The following is a 24,093-nucleotide window of genomic DNA, read 5'->3' as shown; positions in this document are numbered from 1 at the left end:
TGCGTAGCCATATTGGTGGGCACACGAGCTCAGTTCTGGCGTGCATGCGTGTGCTGGCCAGCTGATTTTTGGGCCTTCTGGGCCCACCAGTAGTAGGGAAACGGGCTGTTTCCTGCCTCCGGAGGGCCTTGGGGTGGTGGGGAAGGCCCGTTTTTCTCTCTCCCCAGCCTCCAGAGCCTTTCTAGGAGTCTGGGGAGGGCGAAACAGCCTTCCCCACCCCCCTGGAGGCCCTCCGGAGGCCAGAAACGGCCCGTTTGCCAATATCTGGTCCTCCAGGGGAGTGGGGAAGGCCGTTTTCGCCCTTCCCAGACTCCTAGGAAGGCTCTGGAGGCTGGGGAGAGCAAAAAATGGGCCTGCCAATCCCACCGGAAGTTGGCAAATGGGCTGTTTTCAGCCTTGGGGGGGAGGCCATTTTCATCCTCCCCAGACTCCTAGAAAGGCTCTGGAGGCTGGGGAGAGCAAAAAACGGGCCACCGTGCTATTGAGTGCCGGGAGCGTGGGGGCATCGCGCACACATGCGTGGGGGCAGGGCGCATAGAATTATGGGTGTGGGCAGATGTGTGCGACACACACCGCCCCCCCCCGCAGGGGGCCCCCCCACACTCCTGGCACACAATGTCAAAAAAGTTAGCCATCACTGGCATACTGTATATGCTGCTTTATTCCTGGAAAAAGAATTTGCTGGTACATAATTAATTGATTATAAACTAATCAGAAATTATTTCTATTTTAGGAATATATACAATTCTGTTTTTTTCTTTTCAATTCTACTTTTGTCTGTTTAGTATTTTATTTTCTTAAAACTAGCTAAATGTTCCCTTAAATAAGTAGGCATGATTTGGTTTTGGCTAAAAGAAGTATATGAATAATTATTTGTATGATATGAGTTAATTTGCATTTTAGAGGGTTAGAAAAATTCAGTGCCTGAAAATAGAAAATCTTCACATGACTCTCTTCAAATTTAATATTTCTCTGTAAGAAATTTAAAACAATGAGTTTTACCAAGTACTTGTAGCCTTTTTCAGCTTTCCCCCCCAGTGTAAATAATTGTATAAAACAGTAATTTACAACTATTGTTTTAAAGTGACTTGCATTTGTTTCAAATGTGGCCAGTATAGGAGAATCTCAGTAGTTCTCTTCAGTGAGAGGAAAATAGTAATGTTTGATCCTGTTTAGAAAATAACTTAATGGAAGCTGAATTTTTAACAACGTAAACCTTACAGTTATCACCACTTAGGATGAGGTAACCTTATTTTTGTAGATGGGATAGGAACAGTTGATTTCTAGAAAATGTTTAAATGTGATTAATTAAAAAGTGCAGATGTTATAGATTTTATTTTCTTGTGTGGAATGATGGCCCAAGGAAGGTATTAAGTAATAAAGCATATTTTTTGTAGGAATCTGGCAGGTTACATAGTTCCAGTAGAGACTGGTCAGTTGAAGAACGAGAAGCATATGAAAGTTCATGGAAGCTTCCAGCTTCTTCTCCAACTCACTACTCAGGAACACTTGATCGTCCGTGGTCTGGAAGATTTTTGGGAAGCAGAAATAGATTGGTAAGAGTTGCATAGTTAATCTGTTGAAGATAAAATTGTGTCTCTGTGTATGTGTAAAAACATTTAGTTTATTGAAAAAAAGATTAAAATACAAAACAAAATATTTAAAACAAAAACAAACAACAAAAAAGACATTAACAAAAAAAGTGTCTTAAAAAGAAACAGCATACATACAGATAACTTCCTCCCCAATTGAATACGCTGATTGGTATAATACAACAATTTTTATTTCCCACCTTTGGCCAAACAGGCCAAAAGAATCTTAAACTGTTAAACTTCTAAATATACTTACAAATTGTTAGGTTGTCATTAGTAAACTATATTAATAACAGTAGTTAGAAAAAACAATAATAATATACATAACTATGTAAGAATATAAAAGTAATAAAAACTGTGAACAGTAATAGGAGAAAAACAAAGTTGAAATTCCAAAACCCTCTGTTAACAAGCTGTTATTCAACTTGTAGAAAATTTACCACAACATCAATCCCTAATCATCCCAAATATTAACCTTAATTGGTCCTGAATCAAATATCCAAGTCTGTTTCGTTATACTATGTCTTATCAATTGCTGATTGATTGAATACAATAGGTCCAGTCTCCAAAGGCAATCTATCTTCCCCCAAAATTCCAGATAAAATTGTTCCTCAATTAGATGTATTAAATCTGTTCCCCCCTTTCCATCAAATCCCTTAAAGAAAAACCTTTTGCCACTTGTCAATCTGGAGAGAGTTCTCTGCTATTATATAAAAGTACACTGTTAAGCTTCCGAAAAGTGTGTGGAGTTGGTTCTATAATTTCTGCTTGATGCCCAGGCTCTATAATTTCTAAGTCTATATTCCTGAACAGTGTATGGCTGAAAAATCACATTTCTTCTTGATGTTCTCTACCATCTGTGTTATTTTCATATCATATTCCATATTTCTTCCCAATGAGTCTGTTGCTTTAAAAACAAATTTAAACTAAGGATTGCATCTTGTTAGCCAGAATCTATTTTTCCCCTCGGGTGTCAGCCTCCTGTTTCTGTCTGTAATCTCATCTGTTGTTGGCTCAAAGCAGGGAGGGAGCCGGGAGGCAGTGAAAGAGACAGGGAAGATACTTTCTGGGCATTTGCTCCAAATTGTGGAACTGGCTTCCCCCACTGACTTTGCTTGTTGGAGCGCCCGCCCCCCCCCTCTCCGGAAGGTCACAAATAGTAATCTTGGGACACTGCATCCATTGTAAATGTATGCTGGTTGGCAAGCACCCAATTTTGATAATGTGACTGCAGGGACGTTGCAAAAATTGTAAGTGCAAGGAATGACCATTAGTCACTTTTTTCAATGCTATTGTAACTTCAAACTGTTGTTAAAAGAATGGTCATAAATCAATGACTACCTGTACTTTGTAACACCTTATTTGGAAATATCAGTTTCCAAATATTTTCTGTAGCCAACTAGGAGTTTTTTTTGTTTTTGCTTTTGGAATTTTTTCCACAATGCTCCTTATGGAACTTGTTTAGCTCAGAAATATTCTTCAGTGTCATTCTATGTACTGCATTTTTGAAGTTTCTTCCACAGATTTCAATAATGCTAACATTTTAGGATTGTGAAGGTCATTCTAACTTTTTCTGTAAGTATTTTATGGTTGATTAGAGATAAAACTTGATCCTACATCTTTTCAGCATCAGTTTTTCACTGATTGTGGGAAATTAGCTTCTAGGATATATCGATATTTCATTGAATCTGTCTCAATATTGGCTATGTATTGTTGCATGCACAAACATACACCACTTAATAGTTGGAATAGTATTTTTCATGCTTCATAGTTTTTCCAATAAATGTATTTTGTGTAATTGGTGCTGAATAGTTCAGTTTTTGTTATATCAGTCTCAATATTTTATTTCACAATGTTACAATCTGATCAAGGTTTTCTTTACAACTGTCAGGCAATAATGTGTGATGAAGAAAGGGTTTTCTTCTGATAATTTTCCAGGATTATTGATGTATAAGTCATGCTATAATGATCTAATCTTGAACAGGTCATTTGCAGTGGCCTATGTGTTCTGTTTTGCAAATCTATCAAGTTTGGAGGCAATTCCAGCATATATCTTTCAAATTTTGCCTTGACTTTAAATAGTTCCATGTAACTTCTATTTCTTAATAGTATTTCTAATAGTTTAAATTGCTATCTAGTAGCAATTTAAAGAGGTTTTTTAATAGATTCCCCTTGCTGGGAAAAGGGCAGACTCAGTGTTTTGGGGCCTTTCAATTGATCTATCAAGACCTAGGAAGCATGCATTCTCTGCATCGTGCTTACTCTTTGGAACATTATTCCCCAGAGTGCTCTGGGACTTTCATCTTAATGATCTTGCAGAAATCTTTGAAAAGCTAACTATCAGGCCCTTAAGTACTGTAAGATATTTATGGAAACTTGTTGGTTATATTTTCTGTGTATTGGTTCTCTCTTACTGTTATTTATTCTCCATATAGACTATGCAGAGTTGCATTGGAGTCGGATAGTCTCCAAATTTTGTAAATTAAAGAAAATGTAAATAAATTAGTTTTAGTTTTAGTTTTTTAGATATTCAGCAGGAATGCAAGTCATAAATAACATTACTATTTTAAAATTAAAATTTTCTTGTAAAATAATTATTAGATATTTCCAAATCATAATTATTTATATGCAATTGAATACTGTTTCAGTTTAAAAAAATATACTGCATAAATTTGTTCTTCCAGTTGATTTATTTTTTAATCAGATAGTACAGGGGTGCCAAACTCAATTCCATTGAGGGCCACATCAGGGTTGTGTTTGACCTTGGAGGGCTGGGGTGGGTGTGCCCAGCTCACTGTCACTCATGTCGGGGGCACCAATGGTAGCCTGAGCGCTCTGCCAGGGAAAACGGGCTCCTGAGCTCCGTTTTCGGCTGCTATGGCTTCCTGCAATTCTCCTGCAGGGCGCCCACGACAGTCATGCCTGGGGTAGTGACACGGCTGTTAACCAATGACCGAGTCTCCTGGAAACTTTAAGCACCGCCCCTTCCTGGTGCATTCCAGTTTTTCGACTCGGTCTGTGCCTTAACAGTCGTGTCTGTAGTTCTTCTCAAAACCTTCAGCGTTTTTCCTCTAATTTAGTCAGTTTGGAACATCGCAACGACTAGAACTGAATTCTGACAGCTTCTGCTTGCCTAGCACGCGCACGAGCTCGCTTGGCTTGCTCCGCCGCGTTTGCTGCCCTAATTGGTGAGTCAGCGGCGGAGCAAAGCGCTTCGGCGCTCCACTGGACAGCTGAGAGGCGCGAAGGGAAATTCCGCGCCGTTTTTTCGCCGCCTTCAAAGCCGGCCGGCTCCTTATCTGCGAGGCAATCTCCTACGCCTCTGATCAGCGCCAGTGCTGCTTCCGCGCTCTCTCGCCCCTCTTCAAGCCGGAGACCTTCTAATCCCGACGCGAGCCTCTATACAGGTATCGGCGGCTCCCTTTCTCTGTCGGAGGGAACGGTTACTGTCCCCGCTGCCCAGCTAATTGGCGCGACGCTGAATTCCGCGCCAACTATTGAATCTCGCGCTTCAGCCTGTACGGCTAGCGAGAACAAGGCCTGATTATATATTCAATTGCTAGGCAGTTTTGGGTGCCATTTCAGGCTCGGCAGCGCTACAAAATGGCTGACGTTCCCTCCCGCTCTAAATCTAGAGGGAAACGTCACCATCAGGAGGATCCCGGGGAGGGCACTTCTGCAGGCCCCAGGAGCAAGGTCAGGGCTACTGCTCCACCAAAATCCTCAGCCCTGGCCAGGGACGAAGACAGGCGCCACAGGGCCATCGAGAAGGCCTTTGAGAAAGCTCACTCTAGAGCTGTCCCAGTTCAGTCTGCTCCTCCTTCTTCTCCTTCAGTCTACACCACTCCACCTGAACCTTCCCGTGCCCTATCTCCTGATAGGTCTATTCATGGGGACACTATCAATACAGCTGCAGTGGCATCCGTGTTTCCTTCTGATCCGGTGGATAACCAAGCGCAGTATCAGCGGTCTCCTATTCCCACCCAGGATCCTCAGGGTGCCTTCCATTCTCTTTCTGAGGCTCAACTTTCCCAGCAGGCCACCAATTTGCCCATGAACATGCAGGCCTCCTTGGCTGACCTTATCTCAGAAGCCATTCACCAGGGTATCGCCCAAGGTCTCCAACAACATCGACCTGAGGTGCCAGTTTCTTCTGATAACAGAAGACCGGATAGAGTGGTCTCTCGCTCTCCTGTTCGTTCTAACCGCGAGCAATCGGCAGCTAATCTTTCTGACCATGACTCTGCGAGTCAGGATTCCGTGTCTGAGGAAGGGGAGCTGCTCGACCAAGACCTGTCGGAAGACGAAGGTCTTGAGCCTGATCAACCGGCATTCGTTGGGCTCTTCAAGCCACACATGTTTCGATCCTTACTTTACAAGGCCAAGACAACCACCCGCCTTGGAATTGAGGGCTCCTCCTCTTCCAACCTGCCTGTGCTGACTGATCCCACATCTGTCCTTTTTCAGGAACCTAAGGTGCAGTCAGATATTATTCCGGCTCCTAAATTATTTTCGGAGGTCCTGAAACGCCAATGGTCTTCCCCCAGCTCTGGACCAATCCCGAACAACTTAGATAAAAAGTTCTACAATATGGCTCCGGAATTTTCCGACCTTTTACAGGTTCCAGTTGTAGATCCTCCCATTATCTCTTTATCTACGGCATCTCCTCCCACGGGCCCCTCGGAGGATTACTTGCGGCCTGAGGAAAAGAAGGCTGAAAGGACTCTCATCAAAGGCCACAAAGCCTCGGCTTGGTCTATCCAAGCCTCCTCCGCTGCATCTTTCTTTAACCGCGCATCCATCTTGTGGTTACGCCAGCTGCAGGACCGTCTTCCGGCTTTGGACCACCGCTCCCATCAAGACATAAATAAGATCATCGCGGCGGCCGAGTTCTCAGCTGATGCTACGCTTAATGCAGCCCGATTCTCAGCCAAGGCCATTGGTACTTCTATAACTTCGCGACGTCTCCTCTGGCTCCGGAATTGGCAGGCGGATGCCCGGAATAAATGGCGCCTGGCCTCGTCACCTTATTCTGCTGACAAGTTATTCGGCGCTCCGCTAGATCCGCTGTTAATCGAGACTAAGGACCACCGAAAGATCCTTCCCTCCATATCTCGTCGTTCTGAAACCCGATCCCAAGGTTTCTTTCGTCCTTCTTCCTTTCGAGGATCCGACTCCAACTATTTCCAGCACTGCTCTCACCGCTCCTTTCCTTCCAGGACACCACAGCATTTCGGAAACCAGGTCAGACAGGGTCCCGGTTTAGTTCAAAGTCCTCATTTCGTGGGGGGAGGGGTCGCCCTTTTAGAAGGTCCCGCTAGGGATCTCCCTGATTCCTCGCTGGGTGGCAGATTATCCCATTTTGCCGACCAGTGAGATTTATCTGTCTCTGACTCTTGGGTCAAAGACACAGTTAGATTTGGCCTTAGGCTTGAATTTCAGTCTTCCCCTCCTACCCATTACCTCCGTTGTCCCGTATCTCTAGATCCTGTTAAGAGGGCTAGGGTTGATCAGGCTATCCAACATCTCCGGGCCAACAAGGCCATCCAGCCTGTCCCTCTCCCCGAACGCGGCCAGGGATTTTATTCCCGCCTATTCCTGGTTCCCAAATCTTCGGGTGATTGGAGGGCTATACTTGATTTGAAGTCTCTAAATCGGCATATTAAATACCGCCGTTTTAAAATGCAGTCACTCCAAACCATTCTGCTCTGCATTAGGGAGGGAGACTTTATGTCTTCCATTGACCTAACGGAGGCTTACCTTCACATCCCTATTTTCCCTCCCCATCGCAAGTTCCTCAGGTTTTCGTATAATGGACAGCATTTTCAGTATGCTGCCTTACCCTTTGGACTTTCCTCCGCCCCCAGGGTATTTACTAAAGTGATGGCGGTCCTTATGGCCCACATTACCTCTATACCTATTCGAACACTTTGTTATTTGGATGATATCCTCATCCTCTCTAAGTCTCTACCTTCGGCCCGTGAGGACATAGTTGCCGTCGTGTCCACTTTACAACGGCATGGCTTCTCCATTAATTGGTCCAAAAGCCACTTATCTCCTGCTACTTCCCTTCAGCACCTGGGGGCCGTCATTAATTCAATCTCCCTTCAAGTTACCCTGTCTCAGGAGCGCCAGACAAGTCTCGCTGACATGGCCTCCAAGTTTCGGAGTCGGGGTTCCGCCTCTCTCCTGGGTCCCTCTAGCCTCCTAGGTAAAATGGTTTCTACTTACGGCATCGTGCCGTGGTCTCGCCTCCACAGCCGGGAGCTGCAGTGGCTGCTACTTCCTTACCAACGGCGCCTCACCATCACCTCACCCTCCAAAATCGCCCTTCCGCTTCTGGTTCGAGACTCTCTGAATTGGTGGACATCATCAGCCATATCCCGGGGCTCTTCGTTCGGAGACCTGCACAGGATTGTGGTCACCACGGATGCCAGCCTCTCGGGCTGGGGAGCACATCTGGACTGTCACCTGGCTCAGGGTCTCTGGTCCCAGGCAGAACGAGCCATGAATATCAACGTCCTGGAATTGAGGGCTATCCGCCTAGCCCTCCTCGAATTCGAGCCCCATGTACTTGGTCGGGATGTCCTCGTCCTCACGGACAATGTCTCGGCCAAGGCTCATGTCAACCGGCAAGGGGGGACTCGGTCCCGGTCCCTAATGAAAGAGTCTCTCCAGTTGGGTCTCTGGGCGGAAGCTCACCTGTCGTCGCTTCGTGCCGAGCACATTTCGGGATCTGCAAACACTCAAGCGGACTCTCTCAGCCGCTCCCTCATCGATCCAGCCGAATGGAGCCTACATCCCCTCCTGTTCAAGGATCTGTGCACCCGGTTCGGCCTTCCATCGGTGGACCTGTTTGCGGCTCCCGGCAACCAGCAGCTTCCCCGCTTCTTTTCTCGGTTTCCCTGTCCGGGGACGGAGGCGGTGGATGCACTCCGGAGTTCTTGGCCACGGAATCAACTGCTCTACGTCTTCCCTCCTCTGCCTCTACTTTCCAAGGTCGTTCGGAAGATGGTAGTGGAGAGGGCGGAGGTTCTTCTCTTGGCGCCACACTGGCCTCGCCAATCGTGGTTCGCCAACCTTCTGGATCTGTCCGTCGCCCCCCACTGGAGGATCCCCGATGATCGGATCTCTCTTCACCAAGGTCCTCTTCTCCATCCGGATCCTCGGTCCTACCAGCTGACCGCATGGTGACTGAGCGGCTCCTCTTAGCGAGGGCTCGGGTTCCTCCGGGGGCAATCCCCATCATCCAAGCCACACGCCGTCCGTCTACACTCCGGATCTACGGCTCCACCTGGCGTGTGTTCTGCTCTTGGTGTCGTAAGAAAGGAATTACTTCTACGGAGCGGTCTATCCCTCATCTGCTGGACTTCCTGCATCATGATTTCGTGGCAGGCCTCGCCCCTAATACCCTCCGACGACAGGTAGCTGCCTTATCGTCAATCCTCTCATGTTCATCCGCCACGCCTATTACCACAGATCCCCTCATCCGATCCTTTTTGAGAGGTGCGGCCAATCTCCGTCCGCCCACGGTGCACCGGTTCCCATCTTGGGATTTGAACAAAGTTCTTTCCGCCTTGACGGGTCCTCCATTTGAGCCCTTACGAGAGATTGGCCTCAAGTTTTTATCGTTCAAGGTTTCGTTTCTTGTTGCAGTTACCTCCGCTAGACGGATTTCTGAGCTTGCTGCTCTGTCCGTGCGGTCGGACCTATGCATCTTTCACATGGACAGAGTGGTTCTTCGCCTCGACCCGGCATTCGTGCCGAAGATCAACACCGTCTTTCATAGGTCACAGGAGCTCACGCTTCCGAACTTTTGCCCGTCTCCTCGCCGTCGCCAGGAATTTCTATGGCATAAGCTGGACGTCCGTAGGGCGCTTAAGATTTATGTGGCTCATACTGCTACCTTCCGGAAGTCAGAAGCTCTCTTCCTCTCCTTCCAACCTTCGACTCTGGGTTCCAAGGTCTCCTCTGTTGCCATTGGACGGTGGATCAGAGCTACGATTGCATTGGCCTACGAGGCTCAATCTCTGCGGGTTCCTGCGAATATTACGGCGCATTCCACAAGGAGCGCCGCCACCTCCGCTGCCTGGTCCACGCAGGCTCCTTTGGATGAGATTTGCCATGCCACCACAAGGTCGTCTGTCTCACCTTTCATACGGCACTACCGTCTGGATGTCTACGCATCGGCGGACGCTGCCTTCGACAGGAGAGTTCTGCAGCAGGTCCGGCCTCTCCCGCCCTAGGAGACATCATGCTTTGGTATGTCCCAGGCATGACTGCCGTGGGCGCCCTGCAGGAGAATGGGCGTTGTACTTACCTGATACGCCTCTTCTCTGTCTGGCGCCCACGGCAGTCAGCCCCACCCGTTCCGGCCATCCCTGGGCTTTCGGGGGTGGGGAGTTTTTTACTATCTGCTTTTTTTCTACAGACACTCCAGTCTTCTGGACAGCCTCGCCTCAAAACTGGAATGCACCAGGAAGGGGCGGTGCTTAAAGCTTCCAGGAGACTCGGTCATTGGTTAACAGCCGTGTCACTACCCCAGGCATGACTGCTGTGGGCGCCAGACAGAAGAGGCGTATCAGGTAAGTACAACGCCCACTCTCTGCCAGAGAAAACAGGTCTGGAGGACCTCTGTTTTTGCTGGCAGAGGCACTGCGGGCCAGTCCCTCACTGTTTCCAGATCGGCCCCATGGGCCGGATCCGGGCTCCGGGCCTTGAGTTTAACACCCCTGAGATAGTAACATTATTATGAAAAATAATCAGTGCTAAACTGTAATTTGCTTTACTACTGCTTGTAAAAAGAAAAAGATAATTGTAAACATAAAATCATAGACTGAAAACACTCATGGCAAAATATCCTAAATCAATAATTTTAAAGCCCAGAAAAGTAAATGCACCATTAAAACCCCTCTGCTTTATTGGATTAAATATTGTCACCAGTATTGGTACCTTGATTTAATCCCATACATTATTTTAATGGAGTTGGGGTAGGGCTATATATGCACAAAGATTTTGGGATAAACTTATGTAGATTACATCTTCTGTAAGATATTGGGAATTATTTCTGAATTAGATAAAATATGACTAGGATTGCACTGTTAGAATTTTGAAGGTCAGGATAGATTTGGTCTGAAATACAATTGGCAGCCAGTTCAGATTTAAAAAAAAACAGAAATGTGCTATACAATTTATACTAAGTTTTTCAATTGTTTTCAAGACTGCCCTAACGTGCAACTGAGAAGCTGCCTGAATATGGAAGATAAATTCTTGTGTTAACATGAAAATAGATAGTGGAAGATTGATAAAAACTTTAGAGGATTGTACATGTTTAAATGAGTTTTGCTTTAAATCTGTTAGAGTAAAAAAAAGAGCTTGCAAATATTCATATGAAACAAACATTGATTTACATTTCAGACAGGTTTTCTAAATACTAAGAAAATACCATAATTAGAGTTTATAATGCTGAATTGTTTTGACAGAATTGTTCCAGAAAGAACAATTTTTACCTTGTTTCCAGGACTCAGATGCATTTGTGTATTATCTCTAATGTAATTTGTTCTTTTTAATATTTTATTGTAATGTTTGAATAATAGCCTATTAGACTATTCTTTTAAAATTATTCTCATTTACTTACTGGTTGTCTTGGTTGTTTTATCCAAGCCTTTTCAGCATAATAGTTTTCGTGCAATCTTCTTGTTTACTATTACAGAACAAGTCATTTATCAGTAAATTAATAAGCTTCTCAAATCCAATTGGTAGGTTACATCATCATCATCTTCACCACTTCCTGCATCATCTTGGTTGGGTGAATCTGAAAGAACTCAGGGAGCATATTCTTCAAGACTACATAACCAACAACAAGATATTGATTCAAAAAGACCTAAACTTTCTTACACATCTACCTCTAGTATTAGAAGTAGTGGTTTAAGCACAGTTTCAGGTAAGTTGTATATTAAATAGTAAAAATAGTAAAAAAAAAAAAATGTATATCAAGGTTTATTAGCACTCCAAACTGCCACTCCATTCTCCAAAGGGAAAATAAGTAGAAGGTGTAAAAAACAAGAATGCCCTACTTGGTCAGAATTAAAACACCATTCCTCATCAGAGTAATAATGGCATTTTTGTTACCTGTGGCCTGAGGGCAAGCTATATTTTAATTGATTTTCTAAAAACCATGAGGGATAGACCCTTTCTGATGTCCACATCAAGCTATTTCAGAGAAGGGGGACAGCAATTGAAAGGGTATGGTTTTGAAGTTTCTGCAGATAGGAGTACCTAATAGGAGGGCCCAGAAGTGGACTTGCCTTAAATTAAATGTAGAATTTCTAAAGCAAATAACAAGGAAGCTGGAAAATAAAAATAGTTTTAACTTGTCTTTAGATTCCCCATGGAGGTACAGTGATGTGCCCAGATCTTCATCTATGGTACTTGGATCATTAACAACTGAACTTGTGAGAGAGAGAAGAGAGCTAGAAAGGACAGAGCCATCTGTTAGTTTTGTGGATTGTAGTCAAAGGAATGGTGATTTCCCTCCATCAGCATGTATGTATTGGAAAGCTGAGAATGTTTAGTTACATGTTGTTCCATAAACTTGCCTGGAATGTTTATATTGCTCTTGTAATGTCTGACTATTGATTAGTTGCTTCATAAATACAACTTGCTGTCTTACTAGCAAGTATCTAACTACTTTTTTTCATTGTTTAAAAAACTATAAGACTCTGCTGTGCCTTTTAAATGAAAATTATTTTGAAATATAAGGAACATGGTGGCTCGCATAATTGGGACGCTGGCTTGACAAACAAGCCCATGTTCAAAACTCAAGTGCTGCTGTGGGCAGGTGAGCTCCCATCCTTTTCTCCAGCTCCTGCCAGGGACATGAAAGCCCCCATTTGGGCGATTTTGAAATATGATACTACAATTTAAAATACTAGACCTCGAAATATTTGGCCAATTTAATGCATAATTAAATTGTAACTACATAAAGTACTATTGATCAGTCTTTCCATTTATAGTATATCAGTAAAGAGTTAGCTCAGAAGCTGATAACAAATACATTGGCAATTCAAGATCTTTGGTATATTTCCAATGCCAGAAGAGTAATATGTTTGCTGTTCTCTTTGTTCAATGAATTGACATTTTTAGAGCTAGAACGTCCAAGTTTTAATACATAATTCAGATGTACATTTATGTCTTTACACTGTATATAATATGTATAATATATATTGATATTACTGTAGTCTTAGGAATTTTAAACTAAAATAAAACAATAGTGGGCTCAAATCTTTTGAATAAATGTATTTTAGCCATTTTCAGCATAGTGAGGTTGACAGCCAAACATTTTAAACATATTTTGAAATATCCAATAAATATGAAAAAGTATCTTATATTTGTATGATTTATATTTATATTAAATTGTTTCATGGTAAGATAAAGAACATAATATTCTGTAAGATTCTTAGCCACTGATTTATTAATTGTAAATAACTAGTATTTACATTAGCAATATTCTTTAACAGTTTATAAAATGCTGTAGATTTAGAACATCTAAAACTCATTTCAGTACTGATAATACTATGGGAATTCTAGATTCTGTTAATGAATCTGGACCACATAGTGAAATTAGGATGCGTTTTGAATATTCTGCCATTTTCAAATCTTAGGCAATTCAAACTCCTCTTATAGTAACTCAGATTGTTTAAAAATTGTTTGGCAGTAAATAGGTTTAAGGTATTAATACTGCACTTTCTCATGATTTGTCCCCATCCAAGAGATTTACTTGCAATTTTCAAATTTAAATTATTCCAGAGTGTAAATTTGTCATATGAATAAGAATAAAAATTACTCCATCTTAGCTTTTTCCAATTGTGCCTTTAATGCAGAAACTGCAATAAATTTTGGCCAAAGATGGAATTGTCTTGCTATTATGTCAGCAAGGTCACATTCTTTCTAACTCTGCCAACAATATGTTTGACTTTATCACTTACAATCCATAGACATGGAACTCAAAATATGTGTTCAGTGATAAAGCAGAGAATCAGGAAAGATAAACTTCCATTATTATATGATAACTATAATTTAGATAAAGAAAATCCAGCAGTTTAGGAATATTACAGCATTTAATGGGAAGGACATTCATTATATTAGCAAGGAATATATCTTAAGTATATCAATGTTAAAGTGATATGCATCTTTATATTTATCTTTCCTTATATGCTTGATGAGATTTTAAAGTCAACTTTATCTAATGTGTTAAAATGCTTGAAATATTTATATACATAAGTGAAGAAAGTTTCCTTGGAATAGCTGTTCCCAAATTTTGCAAATAATTTAATTAAAATCCATTGAAGAGTCTTTAAATTGTATATGAACTTCAATCACAGCTGTTTGAAGCAAGCTGTATGCTAACAAGAAAGTAAGCAATAAAAATCTCATGATTTTACTTTTAAAGACATCAAATTGTAAAAGTTAGTTCTTGATCTTGAGCTACACAGATAACAATGATTGTATGTACCTGTAAATTTGATTTTTTTAAATGGTTCAGTGTATCTCTTAATTTCATGGTACGTAAAATAGCTTAGATATCCTTTCAACTTAAAATATTTAAATCTGGAAAAAATGGAGCAACTCTTTAAAATAATTGATATAAATCAGGGACAGACTGATACGCATTTTTAAAAATGAAAAAAACAAAGCAAAGCACAACAAAAAGAGCACCCCAGAACAAATAATAAAAGTACATGGAGAATTTTTTTTTTTTAAAAAAATAAAAAGCCAGAAATAAATACTGGAATAAAAACTAAAAGAAAACTAAACTCACTGTAGCCTAACAACCAAGCTCAGAGATCACCAAGGGCTCCACAGATAGAGCTATGTTTTAAGAAGTATATTTCCTTAATTTGATTAAATTTGTAGCCAATGTCTAATTTTAATTTTCTTTTATACTTCTTAGATTTGCAGGAAAGACCTGCTTCTTCATATGCACAGGGAGCTAGACCAAAGGAAAACTCATTGAGTTCTTTAAGGCTGAACACATCCATGAACCGCCAGTTGCCTTCTGAACATGAATCTTCATTACTCTCTAGAGAGCATAGCTGGAATTCAAGATCTAACTATGTCCCAAGAGAAGTAGAGACTTCTGAAAGGAATATACAGCCAGAGTTTACCCATGATACCATGAGAAATGGGACCAGAACCTCAAACCTTTCTGAAGGAGTTTTGCCAACCCAAAGGTCATTAAGTGAACCTTCTGCTGATACTGAAGGAAGGCGTTCAACAAGGCAGTTATTATCTCGCTTAGCATCTAGTATGTCCTCCACCTTTTTCCCAAGAAGGTCTGGCCAAGACTCTTTGACATCTTCAAGATCATTAGGTTCTAGAGATATAAGTGTTCTAAGAGCTCAAGCTTCTGCCCAGGCTACTACTTCTAACACACTTACAACTTCTGAAAGTACAGAAGCTCAAACACCTGATCCTGGTTCTCAGGGATTTAGCTTCCTTAGAAGACGCTGGGGTTTGGCAGGTATTTCACCAAATCATAGTGCTGAGTCAGAACCTGGAAATTACAGACATAATTCTGAAAATAGAAATGCAGGTTCTTGGCTGTCATCATCTTTGAGGAACAGATGTACACCTTTGTTTTCAAGAAGGAGAAGAGAAGGAAGAGATGAAACGGCAAGAACCTCTACCTCTGAAACATCTCCTAGGTCACTGCATCTTTTTAGGAGAAGAGAATCTGCTGGGGATGTACCTCTTGAAGCACAAAGGGAATCCCTCAGGCCGAGGCCATCAATACCTGCAGTACCCAGTGGTACTATATCTGTTGCTTCGGGGTCAGAGTCAGTGCCTCCTAGAAGAAATTCAGGAATATCAGGAATGTTTCCTGGGTCTCTTTTTCGGTTTGCAGTGCCACCAAATGTGGGAAATAACATGTCCGACAATGTTATGATAACTGTAGATATTATTCCATCAAATTGGAGTCAGTCTAATGGACAAGATAGCGACAAATCTAAAATACCATCTTCAAGAGACCCAGAAAAGCTTCAGAAAATTAAAGAAAGGTAAACAGCTATTTTTATCATTTGAATGATGTTTTAATTATAAATTTTGTTGGGCAAATCCTACACTTATTGCAACAAATAGTATTTTGGGAATGCTGATGCATCTGATTAATGTCATAATATGCAAACAATTTAATTCAACATAGTAAATTTTTCCACCTCTGTTCAGTCTTCTTTCAGAAGATTCAGAAGAAGAGGAAGAAGACATATGTAGGATTTGTCAAATGTCCTCTACATCTGCCACTAATCTCTTAATTGAGCCATGTAAATGCGCTGGAAGTCTGCAGTATGTTCACCAGGAATGTATGAAAAAGTGGCTACAATCGAAGATTAACTCAGGTAAGAATTCATTTGTAAGATCACAATTCAGGAAAAATAGACTAATTTGGAATCACAAAAGGGGATTGTCAAAATGTAGTTGTAAAATGAATGAAACTGACTGAATGCATATAAGAGTGAAGGTCCTTGGTGCTCTCTGAGCTTGACTGTTTTCTTGGAGATGTTTCATTACCCAAACTAGGCAACATCATCAGTGCATGCAACATCATTGTCTGCAAGAAAACATTCAAGCTCAGGGAGCATCAAGGACCCCTCATTTCAACCCTGAGCGGCAAAAATTCTCCTTTATTGGTATAAGTAAGAGTCCATATTAGGAATTGAATCATGGCAATGTTATTTTTTTGCTCTTAACAATCCCCAGATGACTGCTCGGTAGGCCTATTTAAAGTGACCTGTTCCCTGCCAGGGAGGGACAACTTGCTGCCTCTCCAGGGCTATTCTGGAGAACACTGAAAGCATCTAGCACAGGGGTGTCAAACTCAAGGCCCGCAGGGTGCTTAAATCTGGCCTGTGGAGCCGGCCTAGAAGTATCAAAGGACTGGCCCACAGTGTTTCTGCTGGCCAAAACGGGGCCCGTTTTCGGCCTCCACAGCCTTCTGCAGTACTCTGCCGGCCACAAATGGACCGCGTGGAGGCCTCACGAGGCCCCTGCATTGCCTGTTTTGGCTGACAAAGTGTTGCAAGGGGCTTCCATCCCATCTCCCCACCCCCACCCCGCAAGCCCACGAAGGAGAACCACAATGCTGATCCTGCCCTCGAAGAAATCCAGTTTGACAGCCCTGATCTAGCAGATAAAAGTAACTTAGATTTGCTCAGAGATGGACTCTTACTGGTTAAGACAGTAAGAGAAGCAAAGTTTTGTGTAGGTCAAGTATGAACCTGAGGAGGTGATCAGGATCCTTCTATCTGTTAACCTGAATGCCTCTTTAGTAAACCTCTGTCCCTCCTCTTGGTGAAAGCTACCCAGTCGTTGGATTCATGCCATAATCTTCACTGAGGAGTGAGTGATCCCCACGGCCTTGAAGAAGACAGTAGTATGCCCCTTCTTCAGAGTTTTACTGGACCCAACTATACTGAACAATTTTTGTCCAGTCTCTCTTTCTCACTTGTTGAGAAAGTGGTAGAGCTATGACTTCAAAGAGTCAGGTTTCAAGTTCAATTGTAATGTAGAGATAGCATTGATTGTACTTATTAATGATTTCTGGTAGGCCAGAACACAAGTAGTGCAAGCATTTTGTTTCTGAAATCTCAGTGATTATTTATTTCATCAATGATAATAATCTTCTGCCCTGTATGCAGTGGGATGCACAGCCTTGCGTGTGTCTCTTCCTTTTTTCCTCTGACAAAAGGAAGTGCTTGAGCCCAAGACCACTCATTCATGAGCTATCTTGGCCTCTACACTCTTATCCCTTCTATTAAACATCTATGTAAGGCCGCTGAATGAAGTTATCCATTGGTTTGTAGTTAATATCATCAATCTGTGTATAATTCCTAGTTATACATCTGCACCCCAAATTGATTAAGCAATGCTTTCAAAGTCGTATCTCAATGTCTTGAGTGCTTTGTGGGAAAAACAACCTTAAAGTAACTTGGACAAAATTAAATGGTGTAGTATGTTTTTGGAACCCCCGCTTCCTCCTCCCCTAGACTGGGAATGTTTCATCTTTAATCTTAAATGGAATTACATTTTCTTTTTGGGACTGATGTGCAATTTGTAGATATATGTTTGAATTCAGCTTCTTTTTGAAGAACAAGTAGCAGTTGTGATTAAGAAGCTTTCTCATACAATCAAATATTGTTTTGATGCAATATAAGCGATCCTTGCTTAATGACACTCATTCAGCAATCATTTGAGCATGTGATGTTACGAACAGTTTTATAAGTTTTTCTAAGTAGTGTTCCACTAGTTGAGGGACTGCTACAAAGACAAGGAGTTCAAACTATTTTTCAAAGGACCAAAAGACAAGATAAAAACAATGGATGGAAACTAACCAAGGAGAGAAGCAACCTAGAACTAAGGAGAAAATTTCTAATAGAACAATCAAATAGCTTGCCTTCAGAAGTTGTGAGTGCTCCATCACTGGAGGTTTTCAAAAAGAGACTGGACAACCATTTGTTTGAAATGGTATAGGGACTCCTGCTTGAGCAGGGGGTTAGATAAAGACCTCTAAGATCCCTTCCAACTCTATTATTCTACGTTCTAAATTCTGAGCATCAAGGGGTTCCCATGATCACTTGATTGTGATCCAGGTGCTCAGCGCCTGGCTGTGATTATGACATCAAAGCATCATGTGGTTACCATTTGCAACCTTCTTTGCTGACTTCTGACAAGTGAAATGAATGGGAAAGCCAGCAGGAAGTCAAAAATAGCAGCCATGTTTCACAGGGTGGATTTGATTTAAATCGAGTTGATTTAAATCACAATTTAAATCATGATTTAAATCACTAGTAAAAAGGCTTGATTTAAATCAACTCGATTTAAATCATAATTTTTAAAGAGCAACTGTCATCTCTGCTACTCCTTTGACCCACTGCTGACTCACCGATCGTCCCAGTGTTGCAGAATATACAGCCTCATGCTACATAACTAAGCTCCATTTCACGCTGAATAAACTAAATTATTTATGTATCTTAAATAGAAAACTATCTTACGATATTTTTACCCCAAAAGTTTTTTATTAAAATAAATTCGATAAAAATCAAAAAAATCCGATTTAAATCAAAAAAATCCGATTTAAATAAAAAAAAATCTTTTTTTTTTTTTAAAAAATCATTGATTTTTATCCACCCTGATGTTTCAACACAAGTTTTATTCAGGAATATTTCAAAGTTCATTTAGAATTTTACTCATTAGAAGAAATACACAAATATATACATACTGAGATTATATGTGTTTAGAAATACCTGTTAAATTCATATTTTAATGCAAAACTTTTTTTGAAAAATACATAGCATGGTATAGAAACACAATAGAACGGACAGCTATAAAATGTTTATTTTATTTTGTTGATCTTAACTTAATACATAATCTGAAAACAATCAACAGGGACACTTGAATTTTAGATAGTTATCCTGATTTCTCTACTCTTGCATATTTCTCTTAGAATCACAGTTGTATATATAGTAGTGAATTTAGTTTTCTGTTTAATGTACTTTTCTCAAAATAATTGCTGACTGTTTCGGAATGTTTTCAATGTCAAGGCTAAATAAAATAAAAGGTATAACTCACCCCCCCCCAGGTTCTTCATTGGAAGATGTAACTACCTGTGAATTGTGTAAAGAGAAGCTTCAGCTCAATCTTGACAATTTTGATATCCATGAACTACATAGAGCACATGCAAATGAACAAGTTAGTATATTTTGGCTAATTTGGTAAGTGTCAGTTCAATGCTTGTGACTCAGGATAGGTTTTTTTCCCAACTGTGGAAGAAATAATCTATTTATGACAGAAAGTTGATGTTGTTTGTATGTTGTACTCTTCAGTTTTAGATGGCTAAAAATATAAAATGTAAAATACCTCAAGAAACCTCATATACATAAAACACCTCCTTTTTAACAACCATGTAATCCCTTAATTCTGGGTAGAGTCGGGGCGACTAGATGGAGCTGAGCGTTTGCCGGCCGGATGCCTTCCTGATGCCACTTGGCGTTCACAGCAGATATTTTTTCTTTGAACCCTAGGAGAGAAACATCTATCGCTATCTAGGATTGAACTCTCAACATTCTGAGTGGGAGGCGAGCATCTTTATCACTAGGGCATCACATTGCTGAAACTCCATATACATATAAGCATAACATTTTTTATTTTTTTTAAACTCCATTTACATATAAGCATAAAAATAAAAAATAAGCACCAACAAACACCAATACCAATACCATATGCCAGCGAACGTACTTCCTGGTCAAAGGACGCTCTCCTGTGCAAAATAGAACAGAATTGATTCTGAAGTTCAAAGTGTTTTTGACACATAGGAGGGATGAGGCTGATAGAATTCCTTTTGGGAGAGAGTTTCAAAGCGTAGAAGCATCCATTGAAAATGCCTGCATCCTTTGCCCTTTCGGGTAACAATTCCATAGGGACTCACCTTGTAAGAAGTATATATGATCTGGTTGGAGTAGGCAAGTAAATATGGAAAAAGGTGATCCTTCAGATAATAAGATCTAGAGCCAACTAGGACCTCAATTCAGCACCTGGATTGCGTTTGGTAATTAGCAAAACTTCTAAAGTTGTGTAGTCACATAAGAATATCAATATCTATCTCTGCTTGGGCCACTGTGTTCTGCATCTGCTGTAGCTTCTAGGATACTTCAAAGTCAGCCCCATGTAGCATTTCAGTAGTTTAAATGTGAAGTGACTAGAGCATGAATGGCTATATTAGCTATATTCCTAGATAAAGCTGCTGCTTGTTTCTCAAACAGGAACTCTGTGTCTAGGAAGACTCTCAAATTGCAAAGGAGTGCAACCTGTTCAGAATCAAATATGGTATCTCCTTGATATCATTCAGGCCACAAACTCAAAGCCATTCCATCTTGGAGGGATTCAGTTGAAATCTGTTCATCCCCAGCCAGACCCTGATAATCTCTAGTCACCAGGTCAGCACTTCTACTGTATCAGAAATGAGGCATATATTTCAGTATGATCAGAATATGGATACCAAATCCGCAGATGACCACCTTAAAAGGAAAATGTTAAAAAGGAATGGAGAGCGGGGAGAGGTGCTCCACAAAACAGGTCTGTGGGCAGATCTCTCCTACTAGCCCAGGAAGGAGCAAACCATTCCAAAACAGGGCCTTCTATTCCAGTCTCTTGGAGATAGTCCAACTGAATACCATGGTCAGTAGTATCAAAAGCTGCTGACTGATCAAGGAAGGGAGGAGGGTTGCAGTCCTGAATCGTAGTCTCTTCAAAGATCATCTACAAGGACAACCAGTGCTATTTCCATGCTGTAGCCCAGCTTGAATTCTGACTGCCAAGAGTCCAAACAATCTGCTTCCTCAGTCTAAGATGTTTTGCATTTGTAGGTCACCACTTATTTTAAGAAGAGGAAGGTTGGGAACAGGCCTATAATTGTCTAAGTCAGTTGAATCAAATGAAGATTTTTATAAGTAGGGGCATCTTCAGAGATGTCAGTAACAGCCCCCCTCATTCAAAGAATTACTGAGTACTTCTCAGATTCAACCTTCTGTCATCTTACAGGAAGCCTTATTAAACTGTGAAGTAGGGAACCAACAAATGGAGAAATAATGGAACTAAATTCATAGGGTCCTATCTACTTACTCGAGACTCAAAAATGTATAATGATTCCAGATCACAAGACGTCCAGTTATCTTCACTGACAGTGAACAGTTCATCTTGGATCTGAGCATTTGGATCTGTCTTGCAAAGTGGAGTTGTTACTTAATAGTATGGGAAGCAGCCTACTCAACTGACCCCTCTGGCTTACAAAGAACGCATCACTTTTGATTTTCTGTGGAGAAGCACCTCTGGATGCAATAGAATAGAGTCTTGCTGCTACTCAAAGGCAGGGCTTTATACCAAACCTGAAACTTGGATGGGCAGATTTCTAAGGGGGGGAATTCTCCATTCCTCTCCTATCCAGGTGCAATACAGGCCAGATCTGTCCTTCTGTTCATAATCAAATCATTGATGAGAAAAATCTTACTACAGACAATTATGCTATTAATAGGTTTTAGAGTGTCTGGGCTCCAAAGATCTGAAACCTGGCTCCTGCTATGAGCCCTTGGAACTGGAAAGGGGTATTTGTATTTGATTTGTATACCATTTATTGAGGAGACTTTTTTTCTTGGGCATGTGTGAGAGAGTGATGGAGAATGAAAGACGTCTTAGAATCTTTTAACTTGCTTGTGCTGTGTTATGTGTTCTCAAATTCATTTGCCTGGGGTTTTGGAAGACTTGAATTTGAAAATGATACAAATGGGAAGGGAGAATGAACTTTAATAAACCTATCTCATTTGCTAATACTGCTGAAATAAGGATCCTTGGGATTAAGGAACATGTATAAATCTTTCAAGATACTGGATTTCTTTGACAGTGACAATTGGTTTTCCCTTCCAAAAAGTACTGCAGTGTAATACACAAATTTACTAAATTTGAGCATATACTATTTTGCCCAGTTGACCACTGGGAAAAAGTCTGTAGGGGAGCTGGAATCCAAGGGTCTTTTTCTGGCTGGTTCTCCAGATATTTTGTTTCTTAATTACTTTCTTATATACCAAAGGATAGGGTTTTATTTCTCATGTGCCTAGTGCTACATAAATGCTAAACAGTATTAATTTTCCAGTTTGAATAGTTGAAATATATTGTCTTAATACTTGGTTCTCACTTTCTATAACCATTTAAACTTGAATGTCAGATTGTGAACTTTGGGTGTTAAAGGCATTGTTTGTTTAGAAACTTCAAAACAATTGATATAAATTCTATGGATCTCAACCTTCCCCTTACTTAAAATGATTTCTCACAATAATTACTGGAATGGAGAGCTAGCCAGTAAATTGAAATGAAGAATCATCAGATAGTATGATTTCAGGAGTTATTTCTTTAAATGTTCAAGAACGTTCAGATCCAAGTCTGAAGTAATTGTACCCCTGCAGTCAAGGGGAAAATAATCATGAAAATACAGTATATATTTTGGAAAGCTTGAGTATTTGACTTCTAATGCCTTCTCTTTCCAGGCAGACTATGAATTTATCAGTTCTGGGCTTTACCTTGTAGTATTGTTACATTTGTGTGAACAGCGCTTTTCAGATATGCTGGGAACTACAAGTGAGGCCAACACACGTATCCGGGTAAGGGATATGACTTGTTTCTGTAATAGAACCAGTTTGTTACTACAATTAAAGCACATTCCATCTCTTTCAAATATTATATCTCCAGAACCAAAAGAGCCTAATTTCAAATGGGCACTTTCTGCTCTTCTTCCTGATGTTCTGCACAGCTCCCCAAAAGACATTCAAGAAGGTCAGGGGTTCCATTTAAAACCAAAGCAGTGAAAGGAATGTGGCCAGAGAGTAGCTAGATGTGCGCTGTGTTGACACCTCAGTCTTTCTGCTTTAGGGTTCTTTGACTCTTTACATAGCTAAGGTAGCACCTTTAAAAAGTATGCTGGGATAGACAACAAATATATTTTGGGTATTTTATTGTAATCTGGTAACTATTTTATTGGCTGATTTACTGACCTGAAAATAAAGGAAAGGCTGCCATCCATTAATTTGTTTTAGTCTTAATTTTCTAAGTCCATTTTCCAAAATGAGAACATCCTAGTTTTCGTTTGTGGGGAAAATACTCCAGTTGTACAGGTAGTCTTTGACTTAACAGTTCATTTAATGACCGTTCAAAGTTACAACAGTACTGAAAAAAGTGACTTATGACCATTTTTCACACTTATAAACATTGCAGCATTCCCATGGTCACATGATCAAAATTCAGACGATTGGTAACTGATTCATATTTATGAGGGTTGCAATGTCCCAGGGACATGTGATCACTTTTTGCAACCTTCTGATAAGCAAAGACAGTGGGGAAGCCAGATTCACTTAACTGTTATTATCGTAACCAGTATAGTGATTAATTTAACAACCGTGGCAAAAAAGATCATAAAATGAGATAAAGCTCACTCAACAAATGTTTCACTTAGCAACAGAAATTTTGGGATCAATTGTGGTCGTAAATCGAGGACTAACTAATTATTTTTGTTGTCGTTCTCATTTTCTAGCTCCTAAATACCGTAATCTATTTTAAACAAATCTTAAATATATTTTAGGAAAATGTATGTGGGGATATTCTTTTATTTATATTCTGTTCTTTTTTTTAATAATGTATATCCCAATCTGCAACTAAATTGTTGAGCACTTAGTTCAAAGATGGGTTTCAGCAGGTTCTGACCAGTTCTGGAGAACCGGTAGCGGAAATGCTGAGTAGTTCGGAGAATTGGTAGTAAAAATTCTGACTGGCCCCGTCCCCATCTATTCTCTGCCTCCCAAGTCACAGCTGATTGGGAGGAAATGGGGATTTTGCAGTATCCTTCCCCTGGAGTAGGGTGGGAATGGAGATTTTGCAATATCCTTCCCCGAGGAGTGGGGAG

The 24,093-nt window shown here is 40.9% G+C and overlaps 1 protein-coding gene across 4 annotated transcripts in view; it reads left to right on the top strand.

Moving 5' to 3' along the window:
- The window catches only part of MARCHF7 (membrane associated ring-CH-type finger 7), a 35,175-nt gene that overhangs the window by 7,600 nt on the left and 3,482 nt on the right, over positions 1-24,093 (top strand). For 2 of the 4 annotated variants that reach the window (XM_070940012.1, XM_070939933.1), the window contains exons 3-9: positions 1,398-1,556; positions 11,355-11,535; positions 11,976-12,137; positions 14,545-15,652; positions 15,822-15,991; positions 19,231-19,340; positions 22,685-22,798. In XM_070940012.1, coding sequence (XP_070796113.1) covers positions 1,398-1,556; positions 11,355-11,535; positions 11,976-12,137; positions 14,545-15,652; positions 15,822-15,991; positions 19,231-19,340; positions 22,685-22,798 — 2,004 coding nt within the window. The remainder of the gene's footprint in view (positions 1-1,397; positions 1,557-11,354; positions 11,536-11,975; positions 12,138-14,544; positions 15,653-15,821; positions 15,992-19,230; positions 19,341-22,684; positions 22,799-24,093) is intronic. The other 2 variants (XM_070940172.1, XM_070940092.1) reach the window with 1 other exon arrangement.

The sequence above is a fragment of the Pituophis catenifer genome, unplaced genomic scaffold, assembly GCF_029215685.1.
Source record: "Pituophis catenifer annectens isolate HBS135680 unplaced genomic scaffold, rPitCat1.0.hap2 SCAF_1, whole genome shotgun sequence".
In the NCBI taxonomy this organism is placed as follows: Eukaryota; Metazoa; Chordata; class Lepidosauria; order Squamata; family Colubridae; genus Pituophis; species Pituophis catenifer.
Note: the sequence above shows the minus strand (reverse complement) of the source record. Positions and strands in the feature narration are given on the sequence as shown.